The sequence below is a fragment of the Hemiscyllium ocellatum genome, chromosome 33 (genome assembly GCF_020745735.1).
Source record: "Hemiscyllium ocellatum isolate sHemOce1 chromosome 33, sHemOce1.pat.X.cur, whole genome shotgun sequence".
In the NCBI taxonomy this organism is placed as follows: Eukaryota; Metazoa; Chordata; class Chondrichthyes; order Orectolobiformes; family Hemiscylliidae; genus Hemiscyllium; species Hemiscyllium ocellatum.
In genome coordinates, this window is record NC_083433.1 from 16,227,655 (window position 1) to 16,239,935 (window position 12,281).

A 12,281-nucleotide genomic window follows, 5' to 3' on the forward strand; every position below is an offset into this window, starting at 1 on the left:
CTAACCTTGTTAATCAGTCTCACATGGGGAACCTTGTCGAACGTCTTACTGAAGTCCATATAGATCACATCTACTGCTCTGCCCTCATCAATGTTCTTTGCTACTTCTTCAAAAAACTCAATCAAGTTTGTGAGACATGATTCACCACGCACAAAGCCATGTTGACTATCCTGAATCAGTTCTTGCCTTTCCAAATACATGAACATTCTGTCCCTCAGGACTCCCTCCAACAACTTGCCCACCACCGAGTTCTTATGGTCTGAAGACCACAGAATGTCATCATGATGGGTATCGCTATTGGTGCTCCTCAGCATTAACCCTTTCCGACCCATTTACTACAGGAAGAAGCATAAAGAAAAGGAGTTCGGAACTGGGATTCTCAGAAAGCAAAGCTTCGAATCTCAAACACGAAAATGGAATGGGTCTGTCAGTGAATAAGGAGCACAGCACTTGCCACACGTTTCCCATTCCCACTCGGCCTGAAACCAAATCACCAACAAGGAGGGTCAGCTACAACAGGAGGGGATTAACAAACTCAAAAAATAGAGTTGGGCCAGTGAGTGGTTTTCTGCAGTGATTGTTAAGATGGCAGTGAGGTGGATTGTAAAGAGAATCAGGTGCAGAGTGAGGGGCGCGAGCTGGTCATTATCACATTAGTAACTGAGTTTTGGTAGAACAGAAAGTGTCTATTGTTGAAAAGAAGGCACATTTTGTCAAAGCTCTCTTTAGCAAGAGTACTGATGTGTTACATTTTTACACTGTGCGAGAAGAGAGTGTTGAAAGTTTGACCAGTGGACGCTGGTGGTGTGTATGTGGACCCCAATACCGCTGAGTGTTTGAGGTGGTGGGTATGTGGACCCCAATACCGCTGAGTGTTTGAGGTGGTGGGTATGTGGACCCCAATATTGCCGAGTGTTTGAGATGGTGGGTATGTGGACCCCAATACCGCTGAGAGTTTGATGTGATGGGTATGTGGACCCCAATACCGCTGAGTGTTTGAGGTGGTGTGTATGTGGACCCCAATACCACTGAGTGTTTGAGGTGGTGGGTATGTGGAGCCCAATACCGCTGAATGTTTGAGGTAGTGGGTATGTGGACCCAATACCGCTGAGTGTTTGAGGTGGTGGGAATGTGGACCCAATACCGCTGAGTGTTTGAGGTGGTGGGTATGTGGACCCCAATACTGCCGAGTGTTTGAGGTGGTGGGAATGTGGACCCAATACCGCTGAGTGTTTGAGGTGGTGGGAATGTGGACCCCAATACCGCTGAGTGTTTGAGGTGGTGGGTATGTGGAGCCCACTGCTGCCGAGTGTTTGAGGTGGTGGGAATGTGGACCCCAATACCACTGAGTGTTTGAGGTGGTGGGTATGTGGAGCCCAATACTGCCAAGTGTTTGAGGTGAATTGAAGGGAAAGCTGGGTGAGTAAAGGTCATGTCACCATTATCTCCTTGGGCTCCTCTCTCTCTCATTAGAAAGAGATGACTGTTGGTGGTTTAACCTGAGGGTCACCATGCCTCAGGGTAGAGCTGGGAATGCCTTAACCTTGAGTTGGTCCTGGAACTGACCCGGTGATCGCAATGCACCATGAGCCAGCCAACCGAGGTATCCTCTGGACTCAATACCAAGTTTAATAATTTTAAGGCCTGAACTCCTCCCTCTACCCCACACACTGGGCCTTGTTGTCACATGGTCTGCCATTTCACACTACCTATTGTTAGCCACTAACAGTCTCCATTAGCAGTTCTTCACCCTCCCAGGCAGATCGTTGTCCACTCCTTCATTTGTCCAACTGGTCTTCTCTCTCTTTGGGCTCTATGCCAATCTATTGTTTACTCCCTACCCTCTATGTTCTGCAGATAAACCTCGCTACCATCAGTTCTGAGGAAGGGTCACCGTTCCCAAAACATTAACTCTGATTTCTCTGCACACATGCTTCAGACCCACTGAGCTTTTCCGGCAACTTCTGCCGTCTTTTCTGATTTAGAACATCCGCAGTTCTTTCGGTTTTTAACTGAGCTTTCCATGTTAGTCAATACGTGAGTGAAATAACCGCACCGAGGCTAGTATCCCGTCACAAAGTCATCCTTCATTTACACGTGCAACATACACTGGCTGTGACCAGCCAGCTCAGAGCCAGTCCCTGGAATGAAGGAACTCTCTGAATCCCCTGGTTATATACGTCAGCCCAGGCTCCATGACTGGCCCAGTTTAACAGGCCCAATCAAGGGTCTCGCAGTCACTAAGATCCACCTGGTTCCAATCACTGCAACGTCAAAGCCCCGGGGCTGGAAGGAGATGGTGAAAGAACGAGAGGGCGAGAACAACAAGGTGGGGTGTAAACAGCAGAGATCAGTCGGACTGAATGGCCTGTTCCCAGGGGATTCTGTGAAATTCTGCTCGGAAGGTCAAACAAGACTTACAAGGGATGTGTCAGCTCCAATAGCAGACACAACGAAATTCCCTGTTCATGCCAAAGTGCATCTCAGGCATTCCAACAGGCCTCGACCTGTTCTCCCTTGACACAGCTGCTCAGTGGAGTATACCCCAGCTCCTGTTATTCAGCAATGCGGGTTACTCTGCAGTTACCTCCCTCCAGTACACCTGGATTCTTACACACCCAGTGACCTCTGCATAGAATCTTTATCATACAGAAGGAGGCCATTTTGGCCCATTGTAGCCACGCCAGCTCTTCGATTGCTCCACAACATTTTTAGTTCCATTCCCCCTTTCCATTCCATATTGCAAGTTTCTCCATCTTCATCTTCAATATGTATCCAATTCCCCTCTTATGGTTGTATTAGATTAGATTACTTACAGTGTGGAAACAGGCCCTTCGGCCCAACAAGTCCACACCGACCCGCCAAAGCGCAACCCACCCTTACCCCTACATTTACCCCTTTACCTATCACTACAGGCAATTTAGCATGGCCAATTCACCTGACCCGCACATCTTTGGACTGTGGGAGGAAACCGGAGCACCCGGAGGAAACCCAAGCAGACACGGGGAGAACGTGCAAACTCCACACAGTCAGTCGCCTGAGTCGGGAATTTAACCCAGGTCTCTGGCGCTGTGAGGCAGCAGTGCTAACCACTGTGCCACCGTGCCACCCACATATGTCTCATAAAATCCATGAGCAGAGTAGAATTCCTCCAGTATGGAAGCCCATCGAGTCCACACAGATCCTCGCGAGGAGAATCACACCCAGATCCAGCCCAGCCCTCTAGCCCTCCGTTTCCCATGGCTAGCCGACACATCCCTGGACACTCTGGGGTAATTTCCCACGGAGAATCCACCCTAACCTGCACATCTTTGGACGTAGACAAGGGGGGGGGGGGGGGCTGGAGGAATGTGCAAATGCCACATACGCGTGGAATCGAACCTGGGTCCCTGACGCTGTGAGGCAGCAGTGCTAACCACTGAGCCACCGTGTCACCCCAAAAGGAGGAGTTGTCTTTCTGCAATATAAAAATATCAAGCCTGAATCAAGCCAGTTTTTTAACCCTCACCCTTGCTGTGAGTTGTGGCTTTTAACCTGAACAGAATGAGCAGCAAGTCCCCAATAGTCCAAAAGAATTCACCTCAGTGAAACCTGTGTACATACTGAACTGCCTTCCCAGTCTTTTCCTCCATCCATAATACCAACATTTTTTTTGTCTATCCATGTGTGTAAGGGGAGTTTTCACAGGAACTTAGGGTATTTAATGGTAAAGTTATAGCTCATGTATATTGTTTATCTGCAGCTACACCATTCAATTGTTATAAACAGTCATAAAATCATAGAATACCCACGCTATGGAAGTAGGCCGTTTGGCCTATCAGATCCACACTGACCCTCCAAAGAGCATGCCACCCAGACCCACCCCATCCCTGTAACCCTGCACATCCCTGGAAACTATGAGGTAATTTCCCACAGCCAATCCACTCTAACCCGTATCCTAACCTTTGGATTGTGGGAAGAAACGTGGGGGGAGTGTGCAAACTCCACACAGACATGTTCCTGAGGCTGGGACCAAACTTGGGTCCCTGACGCTGTGAGGCAGTAGTGCTAACCATAGGAAACGCACGCAGACACTGGGAGAATATGCAAACCCCACACAGTCAATCGCCTGAGGTTGGAATAGTAGCTTAGCACCATGAGGCAGCAGTGTTAACCACTGAGCCATCATGCTGCCCACTCTGTACTGTCCAGAAACCTGGTCCATGCTTTCTGTCTAAAAAAGACAAGTAATTTCAGGGGTTTTCATAAAATCTTTAACTTCTGTGATAACAATGGCAAGGCTTGATTTCCTGTGCTGGAAAAGCACAGCAGGTCAGGCAGCATCAGAGGAGCAGGAGAATCGAGGTTCCTTCATCAGGAATGAGGCTTATGAGGAATGAGGAAAGGGCTTATGCCCGAAACGTCAACTCTCCTGCTCCTCAGATGACGCCTGACCTGCCGTACTTTTCCAGCACCACACTCTCGACTCTGATCTCTAGCATCTGCACTCCTCACTTTCTCCCAGTTGGTTTCCTGTGCATCAGCCCAGGGGCAGCGTCATGTGCAGTGAGATTTAAAATTCCCCCAGAGCTTCCTTTTTTAAACAGAGTGTTTTATTTGAGTCACAGATTCATATAGCACTGAAACAGACCCTTCGGCCCAACTCATCCATAGCGACCACCCTTCCCAAATTAATCTAGACCTATTTGCCAGTGCTTGGCCCACATCCCTTTAAACCTTTCCTATTCATATACCCATCCAGATGTCTTTTAAATGTTGTAATTGTACCAGCCTCCACCACTTCCTTTGGCAGCTCGTTCCATACACGTACCACCCTCTGTGTGAAAATGTTGACTCTCAGGTCTGTTTTAAATCCTTTCCCTTTCACCTTCAACCTATGCCCTCTAGTTTTGGATTAGGGAAAAGATCTTAGGGGCTATTCACCTTAATATATGACACTCATCTATAAGGTCACCCCTCAACCTCTGACGCTCAAAGGAAAAGATTCCCAGCCACTCCAACCTCTCCTTATAACTCAAGCCTTCTTGTAAATCTTTTCTGCACCCTTTCTAGTTTTGCAACATCCTTCAAATGGGGTGGGAGGTGCAATCAGCAATGTACACAGTATTCTAAGAGTATAATTTGCAGCAACATGTAAAGGATTAATGCAGGAGCATGTCACGTAAAGCGTTACAAAGAAAGACTTGTATTCATAAAACATCTTTCAATGCTTCAGGACACTCAATGTGCCTTCAGGCCAATGCATATTTGTGAGGTGTAGTCACTGTTCTGTTCCAGGACATTAGGTTCAGGGAGGAAAGAACACTGTTCCCGCCCTCACTAATGTGTTCCAACACATTTAATCAGCTGCATAGAGATCCCTGACAACCCTATCATCTTCAAAGAGCCATGTGATCAAAGGTTGCAGGCAGAAGGAAAAGGAATTTGCGTGTATTTGGCACCTCTCAGGACCATTGCTTACTGTTTCTCCCAGGGTTCAACCCTTGACCCCTAACCTTTCTCACGTGCACACACATCAACTTCCACGTTCGTCATTGAGATGTACAGCACGGAAACAGACCCTTCGGTCCAACTTGTCCATGCCGATCAGATATCCCAACCCAATCTAGTCCCATTTGCCAGCACTTGGCCCATATCCCTCTCAACCCTTCCTATTCACATTCTCATCCAGATGCCTTTTAAATGTTGCAATTGTACCAGCCTCCACCACTTCCTCTGGCAGCTTATTCCACACACGTACCACCCTCTGTATGAAAAAGTTGCCCCTTAGGTCCCTTTTATATCTTTCCCCTCTCACCCTGAACCTCTCCCTCTAATTCTGGATTCCCCCACCCTAGGGAACAGACCTTGTGTATTTATCCTATCGATGCCCCTAACGAGGTCTGAAGCAGAGAGAAATTCCCTTCAGCCCATCAAGTATCGTCCAGGCACAAAACAGCCAATCCATTTTAATCCCATGTCCGTGGCTCCCTACTCATCCTCAGCTCGGTCATCCACTCTATCTCTAACCCGTCCAACTCCTCAATGGAAAACCCATATTAGATCACGGCAGAAACCACTTACAGTTGGGAGGACTGAAGTCACTGTTTTTAGTCATCATCACTGACTCCGTGCTCTAAAATAATGACTTCAGCATCATTGAACCCCTACCACATGGAAACAGGCCATTCAGCCCATCGGTTCCACACCAACCCAGACCCTTACTGTATAACCTTGCATCTCCTGGAGCAAATCCATACAGACATGGGGAGAACACACAGACTCCACACAAACAATCACCTGAGGCTGGAATCGAACTTGGGTTCCTGGTGCTGTGAGGCAGCAGTGCTAACCACTGAGCCACTGTGCTGCCCAGTGTGTGTTAGCTTGTTAATTCTCAACACAGTTCTTGCTAGCGACTGGCCCCTTCTCCCATGTTTATCCTCAAGAACAAATCCCGTCCTAATTCGATGAGAGCCCTCCCACCTAGTCCTCTGATTTCTGTTGGTTCCTGATCAAAGCAATGGCCAATTATCACCACTCTTGGTGGTCCTCCCTTCAGTCAACTGGGCCCTAAGCTCTCAAATTCCCAGGAGAAACCTCAGCACCTCGCTATCCTTCTTACAGATGGAAACTAAAAAATACAGACAGGAGTAGGCCGTTTGGCCTTTCAAACTTGTCCTGCCATTCAATATGATCATCTCAGTCAATCCCCTGTTCTCACTTTCTCCCCCTACCCTTTGATCCATATAGCCCTAAGAACTATATCTAACTCCGTCTTGAAAACATTCAATGTTTTGGCCTCAACTGCTTTCTATGGGAAAGAATTCCAGAGTCTCCCCATTCTCTAGGTGAAGCGATTTCTCCTCATCTCAGTCCTAAGTGGCTGACCACTTATCCCTAGACTGCAGGCCTCTGGTCCTGGATTCTCCGGTCAATCAAGGACCTCCTTCCTGTGTTAACTCCATTTAAACTAACCATTGTGATTTAGGATTTAGTCACCTGACCTAACATGTGACTTGATGTGTCAAAGGTCATCCCATATTCTGTAAGGTGGGGACGTTTCAAAGATATTGTTTTACAAAGTTGTAGGGAGCAGTTGGGCAGTTGGAAATAGGATAAAACCTCTACAGATAGGCTTTGGCAAGCCTAGGCCTCAGGCTGTGTGGAGTTTTCTCAATTTGTTGATCATCTGCATCATCCCATTTCCAGGCGATGTGCCAGATGTCAATGTGCACATTGGCTTGGCCATCTGTTTTCAGGGATAAGAGTCTTACCAAATATATCTGGTCACCAGGCAGATAAATCTACTTGTACAGGGATTCTCCCCTCACCCCCACAGGCCCCAAGAAGTAGCCTTCGTGTGGTAGGCCTGGGCAGACCATTAATGGTTAGGCCCATAGCTGTGTAGTAACAACGTGAACCGATCTGGTCCCCACACCATAAAAAGCACGTTGAGACTACACAGAACGTTTAAGGATGGGGATCTCAGCAAAACAGAGAGGGTTGTACCTGTAACAGAAAGGACTGAACATCCTAGAGCTCTTTTGTGGACTGAGTGAAATAAACAGAGACCTTTAAGATTATGGAAGGGTTTGACAAGGTAGGCAGTGTGTCTTCGTGTGTGGGAGATCAGACCAGGGGGTTATAAATATTGTTTAATCAACAGTAAATACAATCAGAAATTTAGGGGGCAAGTGCTTTACCTAAAGTGAATGGGGAGAATGTGGAGCTCACAGCCTCCTGGAGTATATATCCTTCCTCTCAATGCACGAGATGTGACATTCACTCACGGTAACGTACCCCCCAGCAGGTGGACAGAGGAAATGCTTCAGGGATACCCCTCAAGGTCTCACTGGGGAAGTACAGCCTTCCCAAATACACCTGGGAATCACTGGGCCGAGACCGTCCAAAGTGGAGGAGGAGCATCCGGGAAGGTGTCGAGCTCCTCGGGACTTGTGGTTGGGAAAAAGCAGAAGTTGGCAGAAAACAGTGTAAGGAGCGCGCTGTCACACCGACACCCCATGCCCTTCCCATGACCACCTCCTGCCCCCAGTGTAACTGAGCCTGGGGTAGCCCCATTGGTCTGTACAGACTCACCCTGAGAGGGGGAGAGAGTCAACCTCGTCTATGAGGGACAGATAATGATGATGACTCCAATGCTTGGAGATTGCCTTCCACACGATTGGCTGGCCAGCAGACTCTCCCAGTGAGCGCATTGGTGTAGCAACTGGCTTGGTCACATGACAAGTGCTCCTTCCACGGCCAATCAGTCTTGGAGCGGGACTGGAACCTAGAGGTCAAGAGGTCACCACTGCAGCACAAGGCCATACAGAGCGGTTGAGACAAACAGATGCATTAAAGAGGGAACTGGGAAAGCAGAGGATGGAGAAAGGAAGATGGGGATGTGTTGGTAGGCTGAAGTAGGGATGGTCAGAGGGAGTCTCACAATGGATCTACCGCAGACTGGGATAACGAGGAGGTGATAACACAACATGGTGAGTCACTGGTAGTCACCATTTTACAACCTTCAACCAGATACTCAGACAACACAAACCCCGTGGTGTCTAATTATTTTGCCGGGTTTTGCGGGGTGAATCAGAATTGGACGAAATTTGGATCTAGTAAAGTGAACCCAAAATGACAACAGCCCTGATGAAGGGCTTATGCCCGAAATGTCGATTCTCCTGCTCCTCGGATGCTGCCTGACCTGCTGTGCTTTTCCAGAGCCATGCTCTCGACTCTGATCTCCAGCATCTGCAGTCCTCGCTTCCTCCAAAATGATAACACTCAGAAGACATTGATTTCAAAAAACCTTGACCTAACTTCTGTGTCCAGTGAAAGTGACAAGTGAACATATCACAAGTGAAGTCATTAATCCTGAAGCTTTGTGAATGTGATAATTTCAAAGATGTGAATGTCACATGCTAGGCCAGTATTTATTTCCCATCCAGAGGGCTGTGCGGCAGATTTCAGCTCTGATCTCCAGCATCTGCAGACCTCATTTTTTACTGTGCGGCAGATTAGATTAGATTACTTACAGTGTGGAAACAGGCCCTTTGACCCAACAAGTCCACACCGACCCGCAACCCAACCAGACCTATTCCCCTACATTTACCCCTTCACCTAACACTACGGGCAATTTAGCATGGCCAGTTCACCTGACCTGCACATTTTTGGACTGACGGAGGAAACCGGAGCACCCGGAGGAAACCCACGCAGACACGGGGAGAATGTGCAAACTCCACACAGTCAGTCGCCTGAGGCGGGAATTGAACCCGGGTCTCTGGCGCTGTGAGGCAGCAGTGCTAACCACTGTGCCACCGTGCCGCCCATTACTGGAGACCTGGAGCCAGACCAGTTAAGGACACGAACTGCGGACTTCACTGCCACAGAAGGCTGTGGAGGCCAGGTCATTGAGCATCTCTAAAACATAGATACATTCTTGATTGTCAAGGAACTCAAAGGTTACTGGGAGAAAGCGAGAGAATTGGGTTGAGAAACCTACCAGCCGGGATTGAATGGCAGAGCAGACTCAATCAGCTAAATGGCCTGATTTCTGCTCCTATGTCTTATGGACATTAGTGAACCAGATGGGTTTTCCATCCCCTAACAATCAACAAATGCTTCAAAGAATCCCTATAGTGTGGGAGCAGGCCATTTGGCCCACCAAGTCCACACTGACCCTCGGAAGAACATTCCAACCAGAGTCACTTCCCTACTCTACCCCTGGAATCCTGCATTCCCCATGTTGAACCTGCCAAGCCTGCACACTATGGGGCAATTTCCCATGGCCAATCCACCCTAACCCGCACATCTTTGGATTGTGGGAGGAAACTCATTCAGACATGTGGAGAACATGCAAACTCCATACAGACAGTCTCCCGAGGCTGGAATCGAACCTGGGTCCCTGGCGCTGTGAGGGAGCAGTGCCAACACTGAGCCACCACTCTATGGTCACGGTCATCATTAGACTCTTAATTCCAGTTTTCTTTTAATTGACCTCAAATGGTACCATCTGTGAGGATACCACGAGGCCATTGTCTCCCCTGAGAGTTAGCCATGAACTGAGCCACAGAGAACAGTTGAAAGTCAATGAGATTACAGTGAGTCTGCAGTCACTTAGGGGAGGTGATGTCCTACTGGTATTATGGAGAAAGTAAGGACTGCAGATGCTGGAGATTAGAGCTGAAAAATGTGTTGCTGGAAAAGCGCAGCAGGTCAGGCAGCATCCAAGGAGCAGGAGATTCGACGTTTCGGGCATGAGCCCTTCTTCAGGAATGAGGAAAGTGTGTCCAGCAGGCTAAGATAAAAGGTAGGGAGGAGGGACTTGGGGGAGGGCCGTTGGAAGTGCTATAGGTGGAAGGAGGTCAAGGTGAGGGTGAAAGGCTGGAGTGGGGTGGGGGTGAAGAGGTCAGGAAGAAGATTGCAGGTAAGGATGGTTCAGTTTCCTCATTTCCCCTCCCCCCACCTTGTCTCAGTCAAATCCCTCCAAATCAGCACCGCCTTCCTAACCTGCAATCTTCTTTCTGACCTCTCCGCCCCCACCCCACTCCGGCCTATCACCCTCACCTTGACCTCCTTCTACCTATCGCATCTCCAACGCCCCTCCCCCAAGTCACTCCTCCCTACCTTTTATCTTAGCCTGCTGGACACACTTTCCTCATTCCTGAAGAAGGGCTTATGCCCGAAACGTCGATTCGCCTGTTCCTTGGATGTTGCCTGACTTGCTGCGCTTTTCCAGCAACACATTTTATAGCTACTGGTATTATGGCCAGGCTATTAATCCAGTGAGCCAGGGAATGAAGACTGGGGTTCGCAATCCCACCATGGCAGAGTTTGAGTTCAATAAAAACCGGGAATTAACAGTCTAATGAAACCATTGGCAATTGTCAGAGAACCCCATTTGGTTCACAAATGTCCTTTTAGGAAAGGAAATCTGGGTCTGGCCTGCATGGGACTCCAGACCCAGAGTAATGTGGTTGACTCTTATCTACCACCTATCCAGCGAGGCGGAGATCCTGTGAACGCATGAAAAAAGTCAGCCAGACCGGGTCACATCAAGAGATTTCCTTCCCTTCAGGACATGAGTGAACCAACTCAACTTTGACAACATAAGAATCCGGGAGGTGTATGCTGCAGAAAAACACCCTTCCGCTCATCAAAGTCTGTGCCTGTCCAAACCAAGCACCTCACCGTTCTAATCTCAATTTCCAGCCCTTGGCCTTGTATATCTTGGCATCACAAATGAAGATGTGATGACGGTTTCACAATCACTGTCACAAGGATTGAATTTCAGTTCCAGATTTTATTCACTGAATTTAAATTCCAAAAACTACCAAAGAGTCACAGAGCGTGGAAACAGACCCTTCAGTCCAACAGGTCCATGCCGCCCCGGTATCTAAATTAATCTCACTCCATTTGCCAACGTTTGGCCCATATCCCTCCAAACCCTTCCTATTCACATACCCATCCAGATGCCTTTTAAATATTGTAATTGTACCAGCCTCCACCACTTCCTCTGGCAGCTCATTCCCTACACGCACCACTCTTTTTATGAAAACGTTGCTCCTCAAGTCCCTTTTTAATTTTTCGCTCTCACCTTATACCTACGCCCTCTAGTCCTGGACTCCCCTACCCTGGGGAGGAGACCGTGGCTATTCACCCCATCCAATTTCCTCATGATTTTATAAACTTCAATAGGTGGATCGGACTCAAACCCTTGTCTCCCAGTGCATTAACTAAGCCTCTAGATTACTAGTCCAGAGACATTACCACCACACCAATACCTCATGGCGCGGTCTTAGTTGGGTGATGATGAGGTACTTAGCGCAGTAAACAATGACTTACTTACCGACCAGTACTGAGCAACATCTGGTTGGCTCCTTGCCAGTTACTAACTTGTACAATTCTGAGTAGTAAAGTTCCAGGCTCTCCAAAAAGGCCTCATATCCAGGTTTACCTCGAGAACGCAAAATGTCCAGAAGGCGGCCTGTGGACAGAAAGGTCTACTGTTAAGATGACAGGACAGTCAGGAGGAAGATTGGACCAGATCCCTGCACCCATGCTGAATTGGCAATGTCAACAGAGGTGCCATCATTGGCCCCAGTAGCTTGGTGAAACCATGAAGGCTAGACTTGTCTATCCCATCTGCTAAACTGTACATGCATGAGGAGGTAATAACAGATTGATAGTGGTAGGTTGTATTGTTGTTCTTTCACAGGACATGGGTATCACTGGGCAAGGCCAGGCCTTTTTCCCTGTCTCTAAATGCTATTCATTAGAGTGACGAGCTGGACCAT

General features: G+C 48.2%; 1 protein-coding gene across 1 annotated transcript in view; it reads right to left on the minus strand.

Annotated features, from left to right (window-relative positions):
- LOC132831256 (caspase recruitment domain-containing protein 11-like) overlaps positions 1–12,281 on the minus strand; it is a 114,030-nt gene that overhangs the window by 72,018 nt on the left and 29,731 nt on the right. The window contains exon 3 of the mRNA XM_060849277.1: positions 11,834–11,971. Coding sequence (XP_060705260.1) covers positions 11,834–11,971 — 138 coding nt within the window. The remainder of the gene's footprint in view (positions 1–11,833; positions 11,972–12,281) is intronic.